General features: G+C 38.9%; 3 protein-coding genes across 6 annotated transcripts; 1 reads left to right on the top strand and 2 right to left on the bottom strand.

Annotated features, from left to right (window-relative positions):
* The first annotated feature begins 160 nt into the window (after positions 1-160).
* cep290 (centrosomal protein 290) lies at positions 161-22,312 on the top strand. 3 transcript variants are annotated; one of them, XM_057329928.1, is made up of 54 exons: positions 161-241; positions 495-622; positions 816-893; positions 1,086-1,155; positions 1,610-1,656; positions 1,976-2,119; positions 2,416-2,469; positions 2,838-2,984; positions 3,359-3,541; positions 3,880-3,969; positions 4,569-4,691; positions 4,982-5,002; positions 5,148-5,271; positions 6,731-6,903; positions 7,169-7,331; positions 7,533-7,633; positions 7,718-7,784; positions 7,903-8,012; positions 8,775-8,859; positions 8,932-9,065; positions 9,927-10,091; positions 10,187-10,336; positions 10,429-10,544; positions 10,624-10,726; positions 11,180-11,410; positions 11,898-12,071; positions 12,150-12,261; positions 12,375-12,580; positions 12,665-12,816; positions 12,902-13,013; positions 13,489-13,944; positions 14,101-14,265; positions 14,345-14,452; positions 14,565-14,699; positions 15,207-15,470; positions 15,562-15,669; positions 15,768-15,967; positions 16,057-16,270; positions 16,343-16,480; positions 16,603-16,824; positions 17,725-17,853; positions 18,051-18,196; positions 18,374-18,529; positions 18,612-18,735; positions 20,025-20,159; positions 20,412-20,498; positions 20,578-20,742; positions 20,901-21,023; positions 21,107-21,273; positions 21,349-21,490; positions 21,622-21,695; positions 21,777-21,871; positions 21,965-22,023; positions 22,110-22,312. In XM_057329928.1, the coding sequence occupies exons 2-54, from the start codon at positions 530-532 to the stop codon at positions 22,296-22,298; spliced, it is 7,329 nt and encodes a 2,442-aa protein (XP_057185911.1). In that variant the 5' UTR covers positions 161-241; positions 495-529; the 3' UTR covers positions 22,299-22,312. The 3 variants fall into 3 exon arrangements, with proteins under 3 accessions (XP_057185911.1, XP_057185912.1, XP_057185913.1); XM_057329929.1 differs by lacking the exon at positions 4,982-5,002; XM_057329930.1 differs by lacking the exons at positions 161-241; positions 495-622; positions 816-893 and adding an exon at positions 1,343-1,448 and having other exon boundaries at positions 1,106-1,155.
* Positions 22,313-22,960: 648 nt separating this feature from the next.
* rlig1 (RNA 5'-phosphate and 3'-OH ligase 1) lies at positions 22,961-24,887 on the bottom strand. 2 transcript variants are annotated; one of them, XM_057329931.1, is made up of 7 exons: positions 24,668-24,887; positions 24,183-24,300; positions 23,981-24,076; positions 23,686-23,802; positions 23,406-23,603; positions 23,148-23,317; positions 22,961-23,075 (listed from the first exon to the last, which is right to left on the bottom strand). In XM_057329931.1, exons 1-5 carry the CDS (start codon positions 24,755-24,757, stop codon positions 23,494-23,496), a joined length of 531 nt encoding a protein of 176 aa, XP_057185914.1. In that variant the 5' UTR covers positions 24,758-24,887; the 3' UTR covers positions 22,961-23,075; positions 23,148-23,317; positions 23,406-23,493. The 2 variants fall into 2 exon arrangements, with proteins under 2 accessions (XP_057185914.1, XP_057185915.1); XM_057329932.1 differs by having other exon boundaries at positions 24,183-24,297.
* A 402-nt stretch (positions 24,888-25,289) lies between these two features.
* On the bottom strand, positions 25,290-27,733 carry borcs5 (BLOC-1 related complex subunit 5). The gene is made up of 5 exons (XM_057329975.1): positions 27,282-27,733; positions 27,068-27,159; positions 26,723-26,866; positions 26,142-26,299; positions 25,290-26,022 (listed from the first exon to the last, which is right to left on the bottom strand). Exons 2-5 carry the CDS (start codon positions 27,123-27,125, stop codon positions 25,795-25,797), a joined length of 588 nt encoding a protein of 195 aa, XP_057185958.1. The 5' UTR covers positions 27,126-27,159; positions 27,282-27,733; the 3' UTR covers positions 25,290-25,794.
* Between the last annotated feature and the right edge of the window lie 212 nt (positions 27,734-27,945).

Here is a 27,945-nt window from a genome sequence, read left to right as displayed (position 1 = left end):
AGTAACATAGATAAAATGTTTATTTTATTTTTATGTCAATAAACATATGCATACACATACATATATATTTGACATATTAGTTTCTTTTGTAATTACTTAATATAGGTACTGCGTGAGGATACAAAAATGACAAACAGCGAGATAACACTTTACGACCTACCGCTTTGCGACTGTTTTCCTGGTTGCCTAGCAGCAGAGCGAAGGAGACCCAAGATGGCTAGGCTGGTTTATTATCAATAAGGTTTGAATGCTTCATTTCTGTGTATGCGTTTATGTCTTTTATTTTATTTATCAATACAAAAATATATATTCTTTTAATGTTACTTTGCGGCTGTAATAGTCCCACACTGCGTACGGTGGGCTGTAATGCGTCTATGTGTGAATGAAGTGAACAAGAATAATACATAACAAATATTTACTATGTATGTAAAAGTTTGCGCCATACTTTATGATGGGAAACACCCCTGTGACTTCTAAAAGGTTTTGGGGTTTAGTTCACAGCAGGTCTCTTTGACACAAGAGCAGAAAGATGCCTGCACCCGCAGACTGGGAGCTCCTCATGGGAGTTGATCCTGAAGATCTTGGATACGATGATGAGAAAATCTGTGATATGATTTTGAAGGTATGTGTTAAAGCGTAAACAACATATTGCAGTTTTGAGTGAAATTGATAAGGCAGATACTATATTGTGTGTCATGAAGTCGGCTATATATTATTTATATGCTAATGATTTGGGATAAACTATGGGAATATGTGGGGTAAAAAGATTTCTTGGGTGAATTTATCATACAGTCATGCTTGTGTTTTTCTTGTAGGTCAAATCACGGGACCTGAAAGCGCAGGAATCAGAAAAAGTGATTCAGCTCTTTAGAATCTCACAAGCCCTCTTGAGGGTAAAGTCTGCCTCTTTCACAAACAATATCTAAAAATTCAAAACATTAATTCCTGCCACATGCATTAGTAAATTATTTAAATGTAATATTAGTTCCTGTTTATGTATTTAATTTATAGTGATTCATTGATAATAGATAGGTAGACCACTGTTCATTTGTTAAATAGCTCTTTTATATTTTGTTCACTCTCAGGTGAAACTGGATGAAATTAAATGTGCCTATGAGGTTGTCGACAATGCAGGTGCTGATCAAGCAAGAATAGGTATGTACTGTCAATTCTACTTTTGGTCCTAAAACAACTAAATTTGCATTTCAGATATGCTTGCAATGCAGCAAAAACAACAAATAAATAAAAATAAAAAACAGATAAACATTTATATTCATACAGCACCTTTCTTAGACTCAAGGTTAATACATGAATAAATAAAATATACATTTTGTAAATCTAGGAACATTAACTGAGGATCCCCGAATATGGTTCACATTCCATTAAACTATGTGCCATGGATGATCAAGCACATAGCACATCATGGCACATAGAGACTCGGTATTTCGGTATGCAAATATTGCAATGACATCACTGATATATGATGACTGATATTTCAATTTCAAACCTTTACTTATTTTATTTATAAATGTAACATTTAAAACAAACTTGTTTTCACTATCATAAGTTTTAACATGACAGTTATATGGATGTTATTGATTAATTCCAGAAAACGAACTGAAAGCCAAAGTCCTGAAACTGGAAAGTGATCTTGAGGTAAGAACTCATTTTTGGTGCTATGAAAAATAAGTCACCAATTTTTCGTATTCATCTGCCGTTTGCGAGTCGTCTGTTTACAAGGACAGTCTTAAGAAGATTACTGCTAATTCCCTGTGTGACGCTGTCTATTATAACCATGCCATTTATAAACAACACAATAGGACATTAATAATTGTGTTGTGATTTTTTGTGAAATAAATTAAATGTCATGGAGTTGGTCAGCTTGGTGTCAGTCAGTGTCAGTTACAGATGGAGAGTTTTGGGCTCTTGGCTTTTTGTTTACAATGTATTTAAATCTACCTCACTTCATGTCCAGATGGCACAGCGTGGGATGGGAGGGAGGGACACACGTTTCCTTCGGGATGAGATTCACCAGCTAGAGAATCACCTGGAGCGCAAGGAGAGGGAGGTGACCCAGCTGGAGAAGGAAATGGGCAAGGAGAGGAAAGCCAACGAGGAGGTATGATGCACTTTCAACCTCTTTTTTTTCTGGTTCAACAAAGGGTCAGAAAATGTTGAACATTAATCTTATAAGCAAAAACTTATACACAGTAAAATCGCCAGTGTTAAAAAAAGTCAAATTAACACGCACAGTGTTTATATAATCCACACTTTGAGAGTGTGGATTATATATACACTGTGCGTGTTAATTTAACCTTTTTTAACACTGGCAATTTTGCTGTATACAAATATAAAAGCAAGATCGATGTTAAGCATTGATAACTTAATGTATTCATTGCATCATTTGCGTCTCAGCTGGCTCTCCGTGCTGAAGAGGAAGAGGAGAAGAACAGAAGACTCAAAAGAGAAGTAAGTCCAGTCCTTTGTGAGCCTGCAAACGAATATCTTACATTTTTCCGACTTCTTTTCGCTTTTTGTTATTAACACTTTGCACTCATGGATGGATTACATCAGGAATAAGTGTACCCGTGTCCCCTCCCAGACCGTTTTGATTTCTTCGCATGCATGCTTATTACAGTATATTTTTCTTCCTTCACTGTCCTTTTCTGTCAATGGCCACTCAAGATAAAGCAGTTTAAGAGGCAGGTAAGACCCCAGATTAGTCAGAATTAGAAAAGCCACATTGTTGACTAGAAACATGAAATGGAATGTGTGCGTTTGAATGGCAACGTGATTTTTGTTCTTGATTGTAATGGAAATCATATTATTTCCTATAGAATGAACAGCTCCAACAGGATATTGAGTTCTACAGAAAGGAAGCAGATCAGCGAGAATCTCTTCAGACCAGAGAGGAAAGCAATGAAATTCAGAGGAGACTTACTAAAGCCAACCAGCAGCTCTACCAGTGCATGGAGGACCTGCAGGTAAAAACACCTTAAAGTGATAGTTCACCCACAAATGAAACGTCTGTCATCAATTTACTCACCCTCTTGTCATTTCAAACCTTTTTGGACTTTCTTCCACCAGACGCAAAAGAAGATATTTTGAAGAATGTTGGTAACCAAGCAACATTAGTCCCCGTTCACTTCTATCATATGGACACAAAACCAATGCAAGTGAATGGGTGCCAGTTAACAACATTCTTCAAAATATCTTCTTTGGCGTTCTGTGGAAGAAAGAGTTTGAAATGACAAGAGGGTGAGTAAATGATGACAGAATTTTTATTGATCACTTTAAGCCTGCCACAATGCCTTCGTAACAGATTATGCTAAATATACTGTATTTGGCTTATTGTCAGCACGCCGAGGATATGGCTGCCAACCTGAAGAACGAGAACGAAAACCTGCAGAAGAATCTGGAGGAGTCTGTCAAAGAGATGGAGAAAATGACAGACGAGTACAACAAGCTGAAGATCGCAGTCCAGCAGACAGATGCCATCATGGATCAGCTGAGAAAAGAGAGAGACCAGGCAAAGTTTCAGGTGCTGTCATCATTTTTATATGCTTCATATTTCATTAATATACTTTACATTATAATGTTTTAATAAATAAGTAGCATCAGTTTTATGAAAACATAAAACGGCTGTGGCCGTGCGACCTCTTGTACTTGATTGCTCAAAACTGTTTGTTTCCGTTGTGTGACACATAAATAATTTTATTTAAAAATTATCCAATTTTTATTCATATTATGTGTGCAGTTTCACCAGTAGGGTGGAGCTTTTCTTGAATCAAAGTCATACGCTTGTGCTTGTTATGATGCGGGTGATATTCTTTAATGTTGCCGCATTAATGGAACTTGTTTGCCTATTGTCACGTAAAGGTCCGAGAGTTAACCGATCAGATCCAGGCCCGCGCCGAAGAGGATGACCCGGTTATGGCTGCCGTTAACGCCAAAGTAGAGGAGTGGAAGGTTAGCGTGTGACAAATAAATACATCTTCAAAGTAGCTCCAATCGCATTTCGCAATGCTATGGCGCGGTTTGCTTTCATGTGGTTTTTCATTCATCTTTAATAAGTCACCTTTACAAGTTATGAAGATAAGAATGAATGCTTTGCTTTTGTGCCAACGTCACTCAACCAGTCTTGCAATATGTGAGAAAAAAACACTGGCAACTGTGGGAACTGAGAATGTATTGAGGTGAATTTAAAAGTCTCACATTGGGTTCACATTTTATCGTATGTATTAAATGTTAAAGGGATAGTTCACCTAAAAAGGAAAATTCTTTCGTCATGTACTCACACTCATGTCATTCCAAACCTGTATGACTTTCTTTCTTCTGCACAACACAAAAGAAGATATTTTGAAGAACGGTGGTAACCAAACATCACTGGACCCCATTGACTTGGGGTCCATTGACATTTTTCAAAATGTCTTTTTTTGTGTGTTTACAGAAGAATAGAAAGAATCATATACTGGTTTTGAGGGTGAATAAATGATGACAGAATTTCTTGGCTGGTTGTTGAAGATGTTCATCTAGATCTTATTTAAATATCTTTGTATGTGTTTTAGGTGATATTGTCAGGGAAAGATATGGAAATCGTGGAGTATCAACAGATGATCAGAGAGATGAGAGAGAAACTTCGAGCTGCCCAGATGGACTCGGATAAAAGCAACATCATAGCGCTGCAGCAGGTGTGACTACAACATTATGGTTTTTCAAAATACCATCACTGTACTACGGTACTATTCCTTCCACAATACTTGACTTGACAGTTGAGTTCATTTCATTTTATTACGGTCCATCTAGATTCATCTCAGATCTGGTTTAGTGTTTCCAATGTATTGTGTCTCCTGCCTTTACGTATTTATGTGTTCTGTTTAATGCACGTTTCTTTAATATTCATATTTACTGCTTCCTTTCAAACGCTTCATTGGTTTCCAAATGTTTCCATTCTCTTTCATTACCGTCTCGCCCGGGTCAGGTCATATACGAACTGTGTGTCGTGAGTATCTCTGCCATTCTTTTGTTCTTCTGCGTGTGTCATTCTCAGTGTTCCATCTGCCTCTGTTCCCGTCATATCGCTTCATCTCGCTCCGTCGCAGCGGGAGTTTAATTAATGCCGTTGACTTTGTGCTTAACTTCAAAAGGCTGTGCAAGAAAGGGACAACCAGATCAAGATGCTGTCGGAGCAAGTGGAGCAGTACACAACAGAGATGGAAAAGAACGCTCAGCTCGTCGAGGAGCTGAAAAAGCCATTGAAGAAGGATAGAGGTCTGTGATCGGGGGTGTTTATGGCAGCGTCTTGTGTACTTGTGTGGAGAATTTCTACTTTGTTTAACGATCAGACATAAAGTTTGAAACAGCTAAATGATGGTATTTAGAAGGGATAGTTCAAAAATGATGTCATCGTTAACTCACCCTCAAGTTGTTTAAGATCTGTATAAATGTATTTGTTCTGTTAAACACAAAAGGAGATATTTTTAAGAATGTGGGAAACCAAACAGTTCTGGGGCACCATTGACTACCATAGTTTTTTTTTCTACAATGGTAGTCAATGGTGCCCCTGAACTGTTTGGTTACACACATTCTTCCAAATATCTTTCTCTGTGTGCAGCAAAACAAAGAAACTTATACAGGTTTGAAACAACTTGAAAGTGAGTAAATAATGACAGAATTTTTATTTTTTTGCTGAACTGTTCCTTTAGCAGTCAGTTTGTGCTGGTGAGCTGTTTTTATCCGCCCATTTTGATCAGAGGCTACGTTCATACAGCACCAGAATTCGGTTGTTAGTCCTGTATTTGAGTTCTTAATACGGTTGTGTTCACACGCAGTTCGGTTATTTACGAGTTTGACAACCGTATTCTATAACCGAACTCACACCTTTACATTTTCGGGACTCACAACCGCATTTGCGGAGAAGCCCTGCTGTGTGAACGGAATCGTACTGAACAACTAGCCTAGCGTTCCATTCCGAAGTGATCATCCCTATGCCCTACTCCCTTCGAAGAGTAAATCTCTTTATGTGAAAACTCTAGAGGGAAAAACGCAATTGTATCTCCTAATTTGTCCGTTTAAAATTCACTTGGCAAAAGGAGCGATAAAAACAACATCATTTTCTATTTATTTGAAGTGACGTTTTGTATGGTGTCCCCTTTTCGGAAGGGCCCTTCGGAGGGCGATATATCCCGTTTTGAACGCACCGCGTGTCTGTCACGTCATGTGACGTATTCGCGTGCAGAAGTTTCACGCCGTTAATGACTGGTTGTAGTGAGCGAATCAGTGCAGAACTCTTTAGCAATGTTGTGGACTGTTGATGTCTGTCGTATGCACCATCTTTCATGTGTACGTCAGTCACTATGGTTACAAGCGTCGCGTGCGAATACCATACAGGCTTGAGTTCGGTTTCTCGTTCAAACAGACAGTATACAAGCTGCAACTTTAAACCGGTGTGTGAACAGGACATTTCGAGACTCACGCCCGTAAGTAAATACGGTTGTCAATCCTAAAAAGTGACTGTATGAACGTAACATCAAATCAGAGTAACATCTTTCAAGTCGCTTTTAGTATGTGGGGGCCTTTAATCTGTCATCCATTAAAAATTGTGGTGTTATCATAAAAAATCTACATATTTGATCACTTATGAAATATGACTTACAAAGCAATTGTCACATTGAATTTTCTATTGCCCTTCAAAATCCAAGGCTATCTAAGATCATTTATTCATTGGCAGGCCTGACCTCCAGCGTGCAGCAGCGTAAGATGGATGAGTTGAGCGCTAAGCTTCAGGTGGCGGAAAAGAAAGTCTTGGAGTCTCAGCGTGCCGTCCAACTGGCTGAAACTGACGCTAAGGAGAAAGACAAAGAACTCAATGACACCCTCACTCGAATCCGTCTTTATGAGTCTGTAAGTTCAACTTCTACAAACTGATAGCCTAAATAGCCACTGAAAGGGATAGTTTACCTAAAATGTACACTTTGTCATGATTTAATCGCATTCACGTTAAAAAGCAGCCCCAGTCCCCATTTACTTTCATTGGGTTTTTTATACAATGAAAGTGAATGGTGACTGGAGCTATCGCTGTAACGGTTTTCTTTTGTGTGAAAGTACAAATTTGGTGAGTCCCCTCATATAGCATGGTTAAGTACTCCGCTGTCTTTTGATATTTTAGGGCACAGATGGTTTGGAAGCCGCTATAACCGAGATCAAAGAATGTAAAAAACAGATCAGAGTCAGAGACCAGGAAATCGAGACCAAGATTAAAGATATAAACCAGCTAGAACTCAAAATCAACAATCTTCTCGATGAGAACGAAGACCTAAGAGAGCGACTCGGTAAGATGCGTCAGTCTTCGGGACGGGGTGTTCGGTCATGTCTCAGTTTACCCTCTTCCAGACACACAAGTGGTTTTCAGATCCCATGTTAGTTTTAAAATCCCCCATAGGTGATCATTTAATCCTTCACAATTCATATTTGAACGTTAAAATGACATATTTAAATGTTTCTTTCTGTAAAAATAATCCACTCAATCACAGGTTTGAATCCAAAGGAAGAACTGGATTTGAGTGAATTCCGGAGATCAAAGGTTTTAAAGCAGAGACAGTACAAAGCTGAGAACCAAGTTCTGCTGAAAGAGGTGATATGGATTAACTATGGATCATCTTGAAGTTTTATTTGTGACCTTCTGTGGGTCTTTACCTGTTTTTGTCACTCTTCATAGATTGAGCGACTTGAGGAGGAAAGACTTGAGCTTAAACAACGTATTCGTGCTCTGGTGAAGGACAAAGGTGAGACCTTAATACCAAAGTCTTGCAAACTCTGTAAGTGATATTTGTTCACATAAGCAGATGATTGGGTGGTATTGTCCATTTTTGTGATACTGAAACGGCATTTTCTTATTTTCAGGCATATCAGTAATCAGTAGTTCATTGCTTGATGACAAGGAAGAAGAAAAGCCAAGATCTTCTAAACCGAGACCCATCTCTGGATCTATTGATGAAGAGCTGAAACTCAAAGTAAGATTTTATCTGGGAGCAAGGCCTGTTTACATCACAAACGATGACTAAAAAGATAGCAATTATTTTATTAGCATCCAGACAATGACATTGTTCATTTTAAGCTCACATGCTGCAGATTTACATTTATTCATAGCACAATTTTTAATCAAACGTCATTGTTATCATCCTTGGTGTAAACAGGCCTTAAAGTCCCCGTGAACCAGACGTTACGATCGTTTTTACTTCCATATTTTGACACATTTCCGAGTGAAATGGAATTTCTAATGAGAAAAATAGTGGACGTGGCTTTCGTCTTTTTCTGCGATTTGATTGGATGTATAAAAACAACCGTTGCATTTTGAAATGGAACTGGCAGCAGACTGACAGTTGAAGGGGAGGAGTTAACGGATGCTCCGCCCAAGCCATCTAACATGCATCATTTAAGATGGATAGTCATTACAAGAAGGAAGTGCATTTTCAGATTTTAACTAAAGATTATGAGGGCACACGAATTTTAATAAAAGAACGACCCACATTGATAAACTATTTACAATAAACGCTACAATATTTCATGAAAAAATAGGCATTGTCATTTTTTATTTCACTGGGACTTTAAGTTTAGTCATTTTTTTCAATCATTTTTTCAATCAAATACTCTTCATGAAGTGCGACACTGTCCTCAATCCTCAAACATCAACCAATCAGAGGTCGCTGAAATTGCTTAATTCTATTGAAACAGTTACCTAAATTAGCACATTTAACAATATGTGTGTTTCTTAGAACGACCGCTTACAGAAAGAGCTGAACAACAAAGAGAAAGAACTGGAGCTCAGAAGAACAGAATCAGCACAATTCAAAACCAAACGTGAGTACCATCAAATCACCTTAAATTTAAAAAAAGTTTTCCATGTCTGCAATGTTCTGCTCTCTCCTGCAGTGAATGAAATGTTAAATGAGAATAAACAGCTCGAGCAGGGTATGAAGGAGATCTTGCAGGCCATCCAGGATGCTCAGAAGACAACACCTTCACAGACAGCCGTCAGCATTCCCAGCCTGGAGCGACTCATCAATGTAGGTTTACCCGGAGCAAAGACGCAATGAAATTTACATTTAGTCATTTAGCAGATGCTTTTATCCAAAGCGACTAACAGAGAGTTCAGGGAGCAATAAGCGATATGTCATACAGGAGCAATAATACAATAGGTGCTAATACAAAGTTACTAGTTTCAACAAAAGCCAGCCAGACCAATACCTGTTGAGAGAAAGTTTTTTTTTCCAACTCATTTGTCAAGTATTCAGAGAAGAGATGGGTTAGGAAATTTCAAAACAATGTTTATCAAAACTACTTTAAAGGAATAGATTAAAATTAAAATTCTGTCATTATTTACACGCCCTCTTGTCATTTCAAACCTGCATGACTTTCTTTCTTATGCAGAACACAAAAGAAGATATTTTGAAGAATGTTGACAACAGAAAACCGTTGGTCCCCATTGACATGCATTGGTTTTGTGTCCATACAATAGAAGTCAATGGGGACCATCGTTTTTTGTTACTGACATTTTTCAAAATATCTTCTTTTGCGTTTTGCAGAAGAAAGAAAATCACACAGGTTCAAAATGACAACAGGGTGAATAAATAATGACATTTTTTTTCATTTTGAAGGTGAACTATTCTTTTAAGCAACATTTTATTAGTATTTGATGTGTCCATGTTATATTTTACAGACAACTTCACAGTTTGCAGTTTTGCACGATCTGATAATTCGTGGTATTCCAAAATCATTCTGTGCTTCAGGGGCATCAAAAAAATACACACGGTCAAATTTAAACTAAATCCTTAAACTTTATTTACAAGCTTAAATTTGATTCCAACTTCTAGATTGTCATTGTCTGGACCACTGCATGTGTAATAGCACGTGTCATATTTTTCAAGGTTTTGGAGATGAAGTACTCAGAGGGAAAGTTTGACACAAGCCTGCATCTGAGAACTCAGGTAGATCAGCTGACCGGCCGTAATGAAGAGCTACGACAGGAGATGAAAGCAGCTAGAGAAGAGGCAGCAAACACTCTTAACCAGCTTACAAAAGCCACTGAGAAGGTACTGTACTTGCTAAAAATACCAATTTAGCGCCGTCTTCAAAAACATTCTCAAACACTGTTTTAGTGACCTCTCTATTTTGTGTTTTTGATTAGATTGCACGTTTGGAAGGTGAAGTTGAATCAATGAGCAAATCGGCCGGTAGATTTGTCCCTTACAAGACATTAACTCTACCTGAAGACATGATGCCAAATAGTGCTGAGGTCATCAACGCTCTAAATGAGTACATGGTACAACTCCTACAGGTGTGTGTTTGGTTACTACATCATGTTATAATGCAAACCAGCTGTTTTTCTGTAAAGCATGAAATAATGAGACTCCAACTGTGGATGTTCAGGAGCTCAAAACCAAAGAAGATTCAGTTGAGCAGCTCGGATCAGCTCTTGAAGAGTACAAAAGAAAATTTGCAGTGATACGACATCAACAGGGACTGTTGTACAAGGAGTATCAAAGGTATGTCAAACACACATTCTGTATATTTTTCATATTAAATATCACACAAGATTATTTAACATGGTCTGTTCTGCTTTAGTGAAAGGGAGTCCTGGCAGAAAGAGAGAGACTCTTTCACAGAGCTGAAATCCAAGCTGGAGGAACAAAAGGAAGTGGATGCAGTGAAAATCAAAGAGTATAGTGTAAGATTCTTGAGACACCACATAGACATATGACAGATATCAATTGAAAGGGTCTTTTTTATCCTTGACATGACAAGATTTAAAGGGATAGTTGTATTTGAATCTTTCCTCTGTGGAACACAAAAGAAGACATTTTGAGAAATGTCTCAGTGGTTTTGTGTCCATACAATGGAAGTCAATGAGGACCCATGTTGTTTGGTTCCCAATGTTCCTCAAAATATCTTCTTTTGTGTTCTGCAGAAGAAAGAAAGTCATACAGGTTCGGAATGACACGAGGGCGAGTAAACGATGAAAGAGTTTTCATTTTGGTTGAACTATCCCTTCAAAATGGCTATAAAATGTGTCACCCAATCATAATCAAGAATCCAATTCTGTGGTATAAATCAGACCTAGAGCTGAGGTTTCAAATTTGTTCACATTTTGTTCACTTATTCAATCTTGTCTGATTTGCAGCACTGGCTAGAGACTCTTGAGAAGGACCCGAGTGAGACCAAGCGGCATCTGTCTGAGACGGCCCGAAAGATGACTGTTCTAAGGGTGAACGAGAAGTGCCTAACGCGACGTTACACGACTCTGCTAGAGTTGGAGCAACACTTGAGGAAAGAGAGCAACAAGCTGAAGGATGACTTTACTCAGATGGAGGCCACGGTCACCGAAAGGATCGGTTACCTACAGAGGTTTAAGGTAAATCAGTCCTTAAAGGGATAGTTCACCCAAAAATAAAAAAGTGACTTTCTTTGTTCTGCTGAACACAAAGGAAGATATTTGGATGAATGTCAGTAACCAAACAGATTTCATCCCCCATTTACTGCCATAATAGGGAAAATAAATACTATGGGGGGTGAGATCTGTTTGGTTACAGACATGCTTCCAAATATCTTCCTTTGTGTTCAGCAGAACAAAGAAAGTAATACAAGTTAGGAACAACCTGAGGGTGAGTAAAAGATGACAGTTTTGGTTGAACTATCCCTTTAAGTTAGCATCGTCCTTCTTGTCTTTGCATATGCGATCAATACCGATGCTAATCTGCTCATATTTATAGACCAATGAGATTTCAACATCATGAAATTTGATCACATAAGGTTTTGAAATGAGAGTAAGATCTGGAAATGGTTTGTGGGTGGTGACAAAATCATGATACATGCATTTATAAACCTTGCTTGACTTTCAGGAAATGGCGGCATTCAAAATGGCCGCCCTGCAGAAATCGCTCGACGCAAGCGTTTCAGCTTCAGAGCTGGAGAAAGCCAACAAGCAATACACCGAGCTCACTATTAAATACAGAAACCTCCTTCAGAAAGACAATCACCTCGTTCAGAAGACAACCACTTTGGAACACCTTGAGGTACATCACTTTCAAGTTCCACCAAGCTATGAGTCCATATCTTTCAGTTTCTCTTACTTAAATCTCTTTTGATTTCAGAAAGAGAACATCTCCTTGCATGAACGCATTAGTTCCATCAATAAAGAGCTTGAGATCACCAAAGAGAAGCTTCACACTTTGGAGCAGGCCTGGGAGAACATCAGTGCAGCTGGTAAACGTCCCCTAAATATCACTAAGGGGTATTCACAATCATGCTAAACATCTGTCCTGATACGTGACCTCATTGCAGAAGCTTTAGTGATGGTGATCTTCTCATCTTCACAGGTGCTGAGAACAGCATGGACAAGGCAACCAAAGCTCTGGCCAACAGCGAGATCATATCCGTGTCCAGACGTATCACCACACTGGAGATGAAGGAGCTGAACGAAAGACAGAGAGCCGAGCACGCTCAAAAGATGTACGAGCACCTGAGGAACTCTCTCAAACAGGTGGAGGAGCGCAACCTTGAGTTGGAGACAAAGTTTGCTGAGGTGGGTCTGAATGTGAGTGTTGGGTTATGATGTTCACAACATTCGGATGAATTTAATCTTTTATGTTTGTGTGTGCGGGTGTAGCTCACAAAATTCAACTTGGAGGCCCAGCGTACGGAGCGGGAGCTCAGGGACGAGCTGGCCGACAGCGTCAGTAAACACATCAGCGACGCTGACCGCAAGCGAATCACAGAATTGGAGAAAACAGAGGCGGAGCTACGGATGGAAGCGTCCAAGTAAGCGACGATGCAACGTTTGCATGTGCACGGCAATATTAAGGAAAAGACATCCTGAAAAAACGCATATCTGATATCCCTTCAGGTTGCGGGAAGTGTCCGACGTGGCGAAAATGCAGGTGTCTGCACTAGAATCCAGACAGCAGTCCAGAGAGAAGGAAGTTGAGAGTCTAAGAAAACAAATTTTAGACTACCAGGTCAGGATTTATGCTATTTTAAAAACAACTTATTAATTTTTAAAGGAACAGTTCATCCCAACATGATAATTCTGTCATCATTTACTCACCCTCAAGTTGTTCCAAATCTGTATAAATTTCTTTGTTCTGATGAACACAGAGAAAGATATTTAGAAGAATGCTTGTAACCAAACAATTCTTGGCCACCATTGACTAACATAGTGGGATAAATTGCTTTATAAATTTCTCTGTTCTTTTCAACACAAAAGAAGATATTTTGAAGAATATGGGAAAGCAAACAGTTCTTGGGCACTTTTGACTACTATTGTATTTTTTCCTATTATGGTGGTCAATGGTGGCCGAGAACTTTCTTCCAAAATATCTTTCTCTGTGTTCATCCGAACAAATACATTTATACAGATCTGGAACGACTCGAGGGTGTGTAAATGAACACAGAATTTCCTTTTTTTTTTCCTACTTCACATCCTCTCTTCAGGCTCAATCTGATGAAAAGACCCTCATCGCTAAACTCCACCAGCACATCGTCGCCCTCCAGCTGAGCGAGACCACCGCCATCAGCCGGCTGGAGGCCGCCAACGTGCGCCTGCAGAAACTCGAAGCCCAGAAACTTCGCGTTGAACAGCAGTTCGACGCCCAGCAGCAGGCGCTGTGGCGCGCGAGGCAAGAGGGGCACCAGAGAGCCAGACACCTCCGTCACACCATCCAAGCACTTCGCAGACAGTTCTCCGGAGCTCTGCCGTTAGCCCAACAAGAGAAGTTCTCCAGCACCATGCTCCACCTGCAGGAGGACAGGGCGCGGGCCAGGGAGGAGGCACAGAAGGCCGAAGAGGAGAGAAGGAGAGCGGAAGGGAAAGCAGGAGAGCTGGAGTTAAAGCTGAAGGGGTTGGAGGAGCTTATGGCGACGCTGAAGGATGCTAAAGGGGCACAGAAAGTATGTATTGTGTGTTGCTTTAAACAGTATACTCAAAATGTAAATGATTAAAATGATTATTTAAAAACCGACCAAAGTGACTCATGTTAGTCAAGAAAATCATTTCAATACACAATATTTTACGCATTCATTTCATTTCAATATCGACTCCCAAAGGTAAGTGAGTGGCATAAGAAACTTGAGGATGTCCGTCTGGTGGAAATGAGGCAGTCCAGAGAGCTCGGTGTCCTGAGGGAGGAGATCAAGTACCTGAAGAACATTGTGGCGGAGCAGGAACGCACCATCAGCAGCCTGGAAGAAGAGCTGGTGCAGCAAAATAATGTACGGCTGGATATTTGATTTAGATTCTTGTTACATGCTTGCATGATCTCTGGTTTCTGATGCTGGTTTTTTTCATCAGCTTTTAGAGGAGCGCCAACTGATCTGGGATCAGAGGGAAGTGGGACTGGAGCGTCAACTCGACACATATGAGAAACGACAGAATGACATTTTAAACACAGCTCAGAAGGTGCCATGTGACGTTTTATATAAACATTTGTTTAGAATTTTATGTCCCTTGATATTTGTCTCTATGATGTAGATGACTAAAATATTGTTTAACTTGTCTTGTTTGGGTTTAGTTTGAAGAAGTCGCAGGTTCTCTACCGGATCCAAGTCAGCCTGTAGCTCATCAGTTAGACTTTGCTCTTGGAAAAATTAAGGAGCACGTTCGTACCATCCTTGAGACAAAGACAACCTGCAATATTCTGGAAGAGGTACTGCATGCATTATGCAATAGTCATGTGATTGTCGGGTTAAAAAAAAGTTGTAAAACATTTCTGTTCATTGAAATCAAATCAAATATGTAAAACTAAATAAAAATTTGAAATGTTGTCTTAATTATAAAATGAAATAAGGACAAAATAAGGAGACCATTCCAAATTGTCTTTTATTTAGCATTTATAGATGTATTGTGGCCATTCCAGTCGAGTGTCTATTGAATTTTTTGCCTCAGGAGTGATATTAAGTCATCCAAGAGTAATGAGAAAGACTGACAGCATGACAAACACTGTGATAAAAATCAAGGTTATCACATAAAAAAATAATGTTTGAACTTGTCTAAACACGTACCTATACAGTAAATAGTAAATTCAGAAAAACTGAAAATAATTTTGAGTCTCGTCATTTTTTCCATAGCTGTATACAGCAATATTTAAAAAAAGTCAAACACGCATAACAAAATGTGTGTATGCTAAAAAATACATATGCTTTGGTCTGACCAGAAACTGAATGAAAGAGTGTCAGCCTTGTGGACAGCAGAACAAAACGTCTTATCTCGAGACAAAGTGATCAATGAACTGAGGCTCCGCCTACCAGCCGCCGCGGAGAGAGAGAAGCTACTGGCTGACCTGAGCAAACATGAGGACTCCGAAAGCCAGCCCGCCCTGAAGATCGCCCACCAGACCATCAGCAACCTGCAGGACCGCCTGGATCAGAAAGAAGAAGTTCTCAAGAAGTACCAGAACTTGTTAGCAAAGGCTAGACAGGTGCTTACATGAACTTCGGCTACATTTTAATACTGATTATTTGAATAGTCCAACATAAGCTATTATCGTCATATATTTTTCTTTTTTCCAGGAGCAAGAGGATGTCACCAAAAGGCATGCAGAAGAGATCCGTGCTCTGCATCAGAAACTTGACGTCTATATGGACACATCGCTGGACCGCTTCAAACAGACTACACTGGTACTGTTATTTATAAAGCTGGAATACGCTCATGGTCAAGTCTGTTTGTTTCCAAAACAACTAACTATTGAACAAACTATTCCTTTGACCTTCTCTAGGAGCTGATGAAGAAACCGTCCATCACTGTACCGACTTCAAAGCACCTGCTGCGGTTGGCCGAAATGGAACAGACGGTGGCCGAGCAAGACAATGCACTGTCCTCTATAACACAGAAATTGAAGGCCGTCACAGCAGAGCTGGACCACCAGAGACAGGTGACAGCAGCACAGGCTATGAAGCATGCGGCAGAAACCGCCAGGTAAGCTCCAAAACGCTTCAAATCTAGTCGCTGGTAGCTGAAATAAAATGTTTGTAGAAGTTCACATTTCACATTCTTTCAATTCTAAGACTTGAGGAAAGGCACACGGCCCAAATGAAAGGTGTGTCTCAGGAGGCTGAAGATCTGAGAACCCAACTTACTCAGATGGAGAAAGAGCTCCAGCACCTCCGCACTGAACTACAGGCCCAGAAAGAAGCCAACGTCAGGTCACCATCCAACACCATGAAAAATCTGGTAGAACGTCTGAAGTCCCAGATGGCCCTCAAAGAAAAACAGCTAAAGGTAGATCAACTTTTAATAAAGATCATCATTGTTGTCATAACACGCGTCCATGACAAGCATCCGATTCCTCAGGCTCTCAGTAAAGCTCTCCTGGAACTGCGTGCGGAGTTGACATCTCAAGCGGAACAGCAGATCATTGCCAACGGTGTTCAGAAAGAAGAAGCCCTCAATGTTCAGCAGATTGTCGACAAGCAGACGAAAGAGCTAAAGGTAAAAAATGCCACTGCAATCCATTTATAAATGTGAAAACAACGTTGACTTGGATCACGCGACTTGGATCATGAAAGTGGGTGTTACACTTTCATATCATTGCATTTCATTGTCTTCATCAGGCACGTGTGGAGGACCTCAACAAAGATCTCCAGGCATCTAAAGATGCCGCGCGTGCGGTGAAAGCCAGAGAAAACTCATTGAGAGATGAACTGGAGAGTTTAAACAAGGATCTTCAGAGAAGCCAGAAGTCTCAGAAGAAGCTGCAGAGTAAAAAAGACGCCCTGGAGGATGAGCTGAATGAGCTGAAGAAGAAAGTTCAGAGACTGAGCAGTGGCCTACAGGTCAGTTGAGGCGTTCATTCATGTCCGCTTGCATCATATACAGTTAAGGACACTAGATTTATTTCACGCTGTTCTTGGATGACTGCTAATGGAGCAGACAAAGACTCGGACAGTACGTCTCGCTGAGAATGAAGTGATTCTGCACAGTGTCTGGTTGAACAGAGCTCTTCTTTCATGACAGTGAATACGTCTAGACACTATTGTGCAGCTTCTCTCTTATCAGAGTTCACGGCCCTCGGGACGAAATGAATAGAAGCGTAATTATACATTCGTTTGCATAATCATAGTCCGTTTGGTTAAAGGAGCAATTGTGCCTTTTTGGTCAAATATTGAGCAGTTTTGAGTAACACTATAGAATGTTCACCCATGTTAGATGTACAGTAAATATAATGAATTACAAAAGCAGTAGTTTGTCATTAAAAATACTCATCCTCATGTCATTCCAAACCCGGTATGACTTCTTTCTTCTGTGAAACACAAAAGAAGATATGTTTAAGAATGTTGGTAACCGAACAACATTAGCCACTATTGACTTTCATTGTGTGGACACAAAACCACCGAGACATTTCTCAAAATATCTCATTTTGTGTTTCACAGAAGAAACAGTCACATGCAGGTTTTGAACAACATGAGGATGTATAAATGATGACAAAAAAAAATATTTTGGGGTGAACTGACCCTTTAAATGAATTGCGTCTGTAACTTTTGTCTCTATACCGCCATCTCTGTTTGAAACGTGAAACTGTTTATTCAATTGGAATTTTTGATGTAACGACACTGTAATGTGAACATTCTTCGGTCAGTTTTGTATTGTCATGAATTTCCCATGACTATTTCGAGACATTGTGATCAGTATTATAACCATGTATTAAAACAAGATTCCTCTTTATCTGTGTGCAGGCTCAGGTTGAAAGTGACGGTCCCACAGTAGAAGCTCTTCAGAAGAAGATCCGTAAGTTAGAACAGGAGCTGGACAGGAAGAGCGTCTCAGAGCCCACAGAGAGAAAAAGCACCTTGAAGGAAGACAAGGTTACCGAATTAAAAATCTTTGGCCCTTAATTATAGTCTCTGTAATGTTACTGTGATCTGTTGATGTTGTTTGCTTTGCATTCCTCACAATCACGATGATGGAAAAATACTGTAAAATCTATGTCTAAAGTGTTTTATTTTTTAATATCATAAACTATTTGATTGTCATTGTGTTTTGTGTATTTTTATATTTGTAGTCCACTAAAGAAGAAATATTGCGATGGGAGGAGGGTAAAAAGTGGCAGGGCAAGATGGAGAAGGTGCGGAACGTTCTTAAAGAGAAGGAGAAGGAAGTGGATTCTCTGTCTAAGCAGTTAACAACCATCAAGGAACTTTACAGCAGGTCTGAGCCGTAATACTAATCTTATAAATATTTATAAAGGATTCCTAAAAATACCAAGCAAATGTTATACATTTAAACTATATGAGTATAATTTGTATGGTTTTATACAAATGAATAATGTGTAGATAAAGTGTAGATTCACACTGAATATTGGAATGGCGATCAATGTCTATAAAGGTTGGAGCAGGAGAAGTTAAGTCTGCAGAAAAAACTAAAAACCAAAGGAGTGACTGCAGACCAGGTCGTCGGTGTACGGACCCTGGAGGCCGACCGAGAGATCGAGGAACTGAAAAGAAGAAATTCTGAACTGGAGCAACAAATCAAAATGATCAGGTACATTGAAAGCAATGTGTTTACTTCAAAAATGTTTTTGTTTTTTTGCTGCACAAATAAAAGTGTATGGTTGTTGGTTTAGGCAACAGCAGGCTTTACCACGTGATGCTGCGATGGAGGACATCACCATTAGAAATCAATATCTAGAGGAGAGGCTTCTCTCTCTTGAGAACCAACTGTCCAAAGAGCCTCTATCAAGACCATCTGTAAGTGCTGCTCTATTTTTTTTAATACAACAACTGTTTTTTTTAACAACATTTGAACACTTTATCACTCATTTCACTCATGCCTTCTTGCAAATATCACTCTTCCTCTCAACCTGTTTCTTTCTCCACACCTCTAAACATGAAGAACAAACAGTGGGCGTCACCATCTCATCTTAGTTGTTCTTCAAATGTTGTTGATCTTATGGGTTTTGATATTAGTGAAGCTGAACAACCTCAGTCTCCAAAACATAAACACACTGAAACATCAGTAAACTTTACAACTATAGAACAGAGTACAACAAATGTGATGGGACAGTCAGTTAATGTAGGAGAAAGTGTTGTAGGTGAATCAGAAGATCCGATGAACGCTGACAAAAGTGAACGAGGAGATGAAGCTCAAGAAGAGGGATCTGTCGATGAAGACCGCGAGAAAGCAGATGAGCCCCAAGATGGTAAAGTAGATGAACCTGTTACTGAAAGCGGTCTGGACGAAACGTTAGAAGAGACTAAAACTGATGAAGAGGGACAGAATGTAGAGTCAGGTGCTACACATGAGATGACACAGAAGGTTTTGGACGAGGGTGAAATGGACAAGACTGAGAGATCGAAAGAACAACGTGAAGAGGTCCAACAAGAAGAAGAAAGGCAAGAGATCGAGTCTGAAAAACAGCATGTCGAGATGCCCGAAGGTGAGCCAAGTCACGATCTGAAAACATCAGCACAGTCTGAAGAACTCAAGGAAGAAGAATCGGCACTTGGCAGTAGAAGGATCTTAGATACAACGTTGACATCTGAGGAACCTAAAACTGAGATTGTCACACAACCAGATGAGGATCCAAGTGCTGTTTCAAATGAAGACTTGGAAGCTTGCACCAATACAGATCTGAACATTGCTGAAGATGATCTTGATGTCACAGACAACCTTCTTGAACCATTAGAATCGGAGTTGACCGTCCCTCATGACAAAAAACACATATGGAAAAGCAAAACGGAGGCTCGTAAACTTCCCAAGGTACATGCCGCAGTCATCTGTAGGATATCCCAAGAAACTGCTGCTGTAAAGCTTCCAGTGTCCCGTCCTGTAGCTGTGTTGGCTTCCAGCTTGTGAGTTTACCCTTCCAGAACCGAAGCCATGTCTGCTGTCGTGTTGTAGCGCAAACTTTATCTTCTTGTTGCATCATCTCTATTCTCCAAATATATTTGCCACAGTAAATTGGTCCCTTCTTTTGAACAGGTCGCTTGTCTTTGTTGTCTTGTGTATGACGTTGATGTTTTCTTTGTTGCTGCAGACATCTGGCAGAGGTTCTGGTACTCCATCACAAAGAGAACATGAGCTCCAGAAGGAGAACCTCAAGTTGTCTACAGAGAACCTGGAGCTTCGCTTTCAACTGGAACAAGCAAACAAGGACCTCCCTAGACTAAAAGTACAGTAAAACTTTTATTTATTTATTCTATACTTTTTACATTTTTTATTTATTTAACAAGCAAGCACATTTCAAAAAATTAAATGTAAAATGCTAATTATAATTAATTATAATGTCTATTAATAATACAATTATATTAATAAATTAAATATGAATACATTATTCATAATTATATTAGTATTATAATTAGTAATTGTTGTTATTATTAGTATTATAAAAAATGTTTACTACCGCTTTCTCTGTTATGTAAAGGATCAAGTGTCTGATCTGAAAGAGATGTGTGACGTTCTAAAGAAGGAGAAAGCTGAGGTTGAAAGGAAGCTCGCTCATGTTCGTGGGGTATGTTATTGCATCCTTGACATCTTCTTGCATGAATCTCTCACTTTCTTCATTCATTTATTTTGCTCTCCTTGTAAAGTCTGGGTGCAGTGGGAAAACCATACCTGAGCTTGAGAAGACCATCGGACTGATGAAGAAGGTGGTGGAGAAAGTTCAGAGAGAAAACGAGAGCTTGAAAAAAGCGCCAGCGGCCAAAGTTCAGGAGCAGCTTACCATGTTAGAACGGGATCATGAGAAAATTAAGGTTTGTTTTATGAAGTCTTTTAAGATGAAATGATATACAAAAGTGTGACATTTCTGTAAAGATAATCTGGCTTTTCCTTGGGACAACTTGGATTGTGAAAATAAGAAAGAGACTCTGCAGTTACATACACCGTATAACTTTTCTTCGTTTTGTTACAGTCAGAATATGAAAAGATGAAAGGAAAACTAGAGGAACAGCTAAACTCAAGACTGGGGTCAAAAACTAAAGGCATTGAGAAAATCATGATGGAAAACGAACGATTGCGTAAAGATATCAAAAAGGTTTTTGTTCATTTAATAACTTCCATGACAATTAAAAATTAAATCTAGGTTAAATCTTCATACAAATTTTATTCAAATTGCAGGAGACAGAGGCCGCAGAAAAACTGAGGGTCACAAAGGCGAGCCTTGAAGTAACTAATGAGAAGTTGCGGGCGGAGCTTGAGGAGACCAATCAGAGGCTTTTATTAGCCCAGTCAAAGGGGCTAGAGGGGGCAGACGGAAAGACCTGGAAATCTTCTGTGGTCACCAGGTACTACATATCTATTTACATTCTGAGAAAATAGTCTTCGTCATGCAAGTTCATATCATGCTTTTTTCTCAACAGACTATTTGAGAATAAAATGAAAGAACTGGAAAGTGACATCAGCAAGAAAAACTCCACCATATCGGAGCTGAAAGGGCAACTAAAAGAAGCAAACGAGAAACGGCAATCTACACAAAATACCATCATCCAGCTGAAGGAGCAAGTGAGATGTTCCTCATTTAAATCATGGTTCTACATCTACTGTATATCATTACTGTACAGTGAACGCATGTCAAAATATAACAGGGCAGTTTTGCTTTATCCTTGAGTTTTATTTGTTAATGTTTATAACAGGTAGATCTCCTAAAAAACGTTCCTATAGAGGCAACAACGGATGAAGGTCTTGCCAAAGAATATCAGTCAATGAGGTAAATAACAGCGGGTATGTCAGTAAACTCCACATTTTACAGAGAACTCTCTTGTCATTTTGTCAAATATGTCTCACTCAGATTGGCCAATAAACAGCTTGAGAGGGAGAAAGCTCAACTTCTTCGTCAGATCCAAAGATACGATGAGCAGTTTGGAACCAGCCGGACAGGGCCAGGTAGGCTCACTATCGACATTTCATTAAAATGTGCATTTGTTGTATCTGCAATTTTTCAATGTTCATTTCGTTTGGCACATGTCCTCTTTCTAGGGTACAAAGAGCTCCAGGAGCAGATTAAAACAGCACAAAATGAGAAAAAGAAATTACAGGTACACTAGGATACTCTTGTGAAAAACATTTCACTAATCTAAAATGTGAGAGTTTTAGTGTCATAAATGTTTTCTCTTTTTTGAAGGATGAATTAAGAAGACTCACTCGAGAGTTGGAAAACTTCGACCCGACATTTTTCGAAGAACTTGAAGATCTAAAGTTCAACTACAATCTGGAGCTGAAGAAAAACATTGTGCTTGAGGAGCAGCTGAAAAAACTGTCTGATCGGTTTGGGGTGGCTGTCGAAATTCCAGTCGATGTATCTATTAGCTAAAAGACATCTACTGATTTATAGAGATAGTAGTACAAGATAACTTGAGCTGTATATTTTGTTACTGCACAATTCAAATCGAAATATGTACATTGACAATGTAGAACCTGCTTTTTATTTTTAGGTTACAATGTTTTATATCAAGTAGGTGCATATATTTTTAGTAAAATATTCGTTGTTTATACTGTAGGTTTTACAATATTTGTGATTTGTGATGTTATTAGCAATGTATTTATTTACATTAAATGAAAGGTTTGCCTTTTACATCAAATCTAACCATCTCTGCCTCATATCTGAGTCCTTACATATAATAAAAAAATGCTTAATGGTGTTAAGTTTATACAATCATGATGATAAACAGAGTAAACTACTTTAACAAAATAATGAAAAAAAAACTTGCAGTCAGGAAAAAAATGCAAAATTTGTAAGCATTACTAAAAACCACACACATCATTTTGCATGGTTGGGGAGATAAATAAAGATGTTTGAACCTCTTGGCATTATTAAGAATTGACAAAAGTACTTAAAGCTGAAGACAGTTTAAACCAGATGTGAGCACTAAGTTGGAATGTTTATCGGTTCTATAGAGGATGAGGGTTCAAACTGGATGTCCCGTATGCAGCTAACGTGTTGCCCATTTATTTTGGAAAATAATTGGAACAAGTCCTTGCCCGAGACATCTAGATCAGGCTCTGTAATGTCTACATGGATGACCACAGGTCTGGTGTTAAGGAAGGTGTCGTCAACCGGCCATTTCAAACCAAGGTGATGCCGATGTACCTGGAGAAAAGTCATTTATTCATGTGATTTAATCTAATGAAGCTAAAGAAGAACAAATCTTTTTGGATTTACCTTTACAAGCGTCCCATCATTGCAGTGCCACACAATTCCTTCCACTCGCCCCTCTTGACATTTCTGAAACCAAGACTGCAGCTGCTGAAATTCCACTGGAGAAGGGTTTATGATCTTAAGGATCCCGTGGGGTACCAGAACATGGACCGGATGTTTCTTACTTCCCAAACCTACAGAATTCCACAGTTAATGATCATCTGAAAGCCAAGCATGCATGCATGCACAGATAATATTTTGTCAAGTTTTCTCAATACTTGCCATATGGATTTCCGTTAACACTGGTGCCGATGAGCTCTAGGGTTTGCTCCATGAGGTCTGCCAAAGGGACGCTGACAATCTCAAGCAATCACTCATCTTCCTCTTGTACCCTCAAGACAAGTGCCACACCAGCGGGATAGTTAACCACAGAGGCGTGCCAGCAGTACTGTTTGTTGGTACCATCAACCGGAACCCAGCCTTCGTGAGAAAAGGATATTACCATGTCACAAAATGTCTCTTGTACACGGACACTAGAATGAAAGAAGAGACATCAGATGACCTGGAATGTGTCCGTGTTCATCGGGCACCGGATGACCATTCTCATGCTGAACTCTGTGAGCAGGGATCCAGGACTCGGGCACTTCTCTGAAATCATCCTCTACATTCCACACAAAGCCTGTTTTAGGAGAAAAACTAAAACTTAAAAAAAAAATGTTTTCGATGCTTTGGTTTGTGACCGTTTACTTAATTGCACTGTAAGTCACTTTGTAAAAACGCATCTGCCAAATGCATAAAGGTATGTGACACGAGACAAATAGCCGACATTTTACAAAAATAAAGGTCAGGGAAAATACCTTTACAGGTCTTCTGAGAAAATTGATACTTTTTGAATTTCTTGTCTGCTTGCTTGGTTGGTTTCCGATCTAAGCGGGCCCAGAGATACGGTTCCCCTTCAAAGAAAAACATCATGTCATTTTACTGCCAAAATTCAAGTCAAATAGGAATAATATACAATTCATAGAGTAGAGAATGTTCGATTTCTTATGACTTTTATACCTCTGTATTTGGTGACGTAGCAGCACGTGCCATCAATCTTTTCCGTCGCAGTTGCGCAGTGAATATCTAACTCAAGAGCTGCTGGGTTCAGGGTCTCAGTGGCGACCACCTGAAACTGCTGAACACGAATAACCGTGTGCGTTAGTTAAAGAGAGAGAGCATCACGTGACCTGTCAAACACTGACCAATAAGAAGAATATTACCTAATCCACGGTATACGAAATGCATAGTGTATTTTATTCACACATGATTTACTATTTATAAATGTGTCTCGCTGCTGACAACACGTGCTACAATGCACAAACTAGCTAAAAATTAAAGACATAAATAAAAAGATGACGCTGCCACTCCGGACCGTAGACATGCGCCATATTCAAGTAGATCTATATTATTTTGTTTTGCGATTGTTCTTTAGTATTAACATTTAAAGGGCTTAAGTGGTCATGCGAAATGTATCATAAACGTAGATAGATATTTTTACCCACCTGAAAGTCAAGTTTTCTGGACGGCTCGTCTCTCACCTCTGTCAAAAAAGCGCATGGGATTTTCTGCTGCACTGAGCCCAGTCGTCGCATTATTAATGCTGTTTATCAGCTTTATTATTGATTTACAATTTGACTCGGCATGGATTACATTAAAAAGGGGGTGGTATTTGTTAACACAGATTAGCAGTTCACATGAGCCCAGTCAGTGTTGTTTAGCTCTCACTCAGTTGTGATTGTCATAGCTCTTTGTCGCCGCCTGCTGGAACGGAGAGTAAACGGTTTATTTCTATAAAAACGTCAATTTCGAGCAAAAAGTTCAAATCTAATGCCATATAACGTTGCATAAACTATTTAAATATATTTTTGGGGTAATTAAATAACATTTATATTAGATTTAAATGTTATGCCCTCCAAATATTGTCATGTACAAATATCTCATTTAAGATACAACCTATGTATAACAAGGAATTACATAAAATGTATAATTATCTAAAATATTATAATAATTTTAGATTCCAACACAAACATATTATGCCTAAAATGACCACCATTTAAGTTATTTCCTCTTAATATTTTATATTTCAGAACATATTTGTTTGTTGATATTGAAGTTACAGTTTTAGTGAGGCCAATGTTAAGATGAATAAATGATCAATTATGCAATTGTCATCACTTGTAGGTTATGACCCAACGTCAGATGTTATTACTTTAGTTTAAACACAATATTACTTGTGTGTTGCTCTTCCCTAGTGTTACTAAAAATAAAACAGCTGTAAAGACAGAAAGTGTAAAAAAAAACAATTTAATGCCAGTAACTTTAGCAATGACCTCTAAAGTGCAAGAGCATCATATTATTAGTGAATCATTCTTTCTAATTAAATTTGGTTTTAAATTAGGCAAAACTATATGTTATCGTGCTTTAAAAGCACTATTTTAAGACTAACAGGTAGATATGTACACATACATGCCTTTACCATTTTGACATTTTTTTACAATATGTAACACATAACGTTTTTATGGCTAGATCCAGACAGCAAGCTTCTCAGAGTCCAAAACGAAAAAGACCAAAGCACCAGTCATTCTGTACAACGCCACTTTGTTAGCATGGCTCCATGTGATGCTGGACGCTATTTAATGTCTCCATCAGGCTTCATGCTGAAGGGCTCCAGACGCTCACTTTCAGGTAGAAGGTTGTTGAGACGCTCCATCAGTGGTATCGTTTGGTCAATGCCCATCTGGATGCGTCTCAGAATCATGGACATCTCATTGACCTTTTGGATCTGTTCGGCATACTTGGCGTAACGTTTTTGTCTCTCCTGCATGATGCTGAAAAGTGCCTCCACGGAAAGATCCATCTGTGGAGAGGTCACAGGATGACCAAAACACAAGTTAGTATTGTACAGGCGTCTTAAAGGTATAGTCCACCAAAAATGAACATTTGTGAATAATTGAACAGAAATGATAGAAGTGCTACCTCTTTGACCCTCTTGACCAGAGCGTTCTGGTCAAAGGCGACAGCCTCTGCACACTGGTGTAAATGATCTTGATATCGGACACACAGCTGTAGTACCTGTGCAGAATCTAGCTTTTCTAAACAAACAGTGCTGGGGGATGTTTGCCCACTGAGTACACCTGAAGAGATAACAGCAATGTCAGGCTCAATAATATCAGACTCTTGCTCAATAGCGGCTACAACCACACTGTGTAAGTTCTGTGTTCAGGTCGGTACGCACAGCCCCCCATCCCCCCCATCCCCTGCCTGCGGAAGAGTTCCACATGGTTTCTAAATGACTTTTCTGCATTCGCCAGTTTCATCAGATTAGTAAATAAATTCACGTATATTACAATGCCCGGGAAAGCTTATACAGCAACACTATTTACGACACTGGTGACAGACAATTGCGCTTATCAACCACATGGGGGAGCCGTGAGCAAAAGTTCTAAAGTGTTGCTTTAATGGCAATATTTGTATTGAATTGATTATAAAAAGCACTCTAGACAAAATATGTGCTGTTGTTGGCACTAATATCTGTTTAAGCCAGAGATGCTATGTACCTTTAAGAAGAGGCTGAAAGGTGGGAATTTCTTGTAGCTTTATGACATCTGGATCATTATGGATGTTCCGTAATGACTGTGTTCCTTGAGCCACAACCACTATGTCATCCATTTTGGCTCTTTGCTTTGCTGGAGAAGGTACAACTGAAACAACAACATGAATGAACTTACTAAAAGAAAATTATGTAAACCCAGACAGAACATAGATAATAAGAAATACTTTGATCATAACATCTATAATACAAAATCACAATTTCAACATAAACATATGACATATAAACAATCGTATTACATTCAAATAAAAAGTGACAAGTGTTTGTAATGTATTTATATAATATTCAGTACCTGAAGTATTGAAGTCTGAATGCTTGTGTTCAGCATCTCCACTCTGTTCAGCACCCATGGTGCACTGGATTTATGTGGTCAACACACTAAACCTTTCAAACAAGAAAACAAAACACAACAAACACATACAATAATATAAAGACATACACATCTAAGCATAACGCATAGACACGGTGCAAATCGTTTTAACATTTAACAAATTCGTAAAACGTACCTTTCTTATCCTGTTTTAGCTATTTAACTGCTGCGATTTAAATCGGCGGACTATTTAATTACTGATGTGTAAACATTATTTCTCAGATTTTTACATTGTAATTTACAAACGTTGCGGAGTGCTAAATCACAACATTTGTTGCAGATAACACTGTAAAACTCAATGTTATTTACACAAATACAGCGTAAAAACTAATGGTTAAAAACAAGCATCCGGTTTAATGACATGGGCGCACGATGATGACGCCATTGGTTTGTTTACATGTGACCATGGACTGACGCATTTCGTGCATACCTGTGCCTACATACTTCATTTAAAGTAAATACAGTACATTTTTTATATATCTGTTTTAGGAAATGCTGTTAGGAATTTAAATTCAAATAACCCTCACAAAAAACCCTGCAGGATCCCTGAACATAGAACCAAAATCCTCTTGAATTCCTGCAGGATTTTTTGTAAGGGAAAACATGTCGTATATCTTTGTCTAAAAGGGCAGAAGAAATTGGCAGATATATTTCCATATATCTATAATATATTAACAAACTACGTTATATATTTATATTGCAATGATTATAAGTTTGTATTTATAAAGCTTACATAAAGACTATTCATATTATACAGTTGATCTTATACAGTTAAGTTTAAGTGCTGAAGAATAGAAAAA

The sequence above is a fragment of the Triplophysa rosa genome, linkage group LG3, assembly GCF_024868665.1.
Source record: "Triplophysa rosa linkage group LG3, Trosa_1v2, whole genome shotgun sequence".
NCBI lineage: Eukaryota > Metazoa > Chordata > Actinopteri > Cypriniformes > Nemacheilidae > Triplophysa > Triplophysa rosa.
The sequence above is the reverse complement of the archived record's forward strand: the minus strand, read 5'-3'. Positions and strand labels throughout refer to the sequence as shown.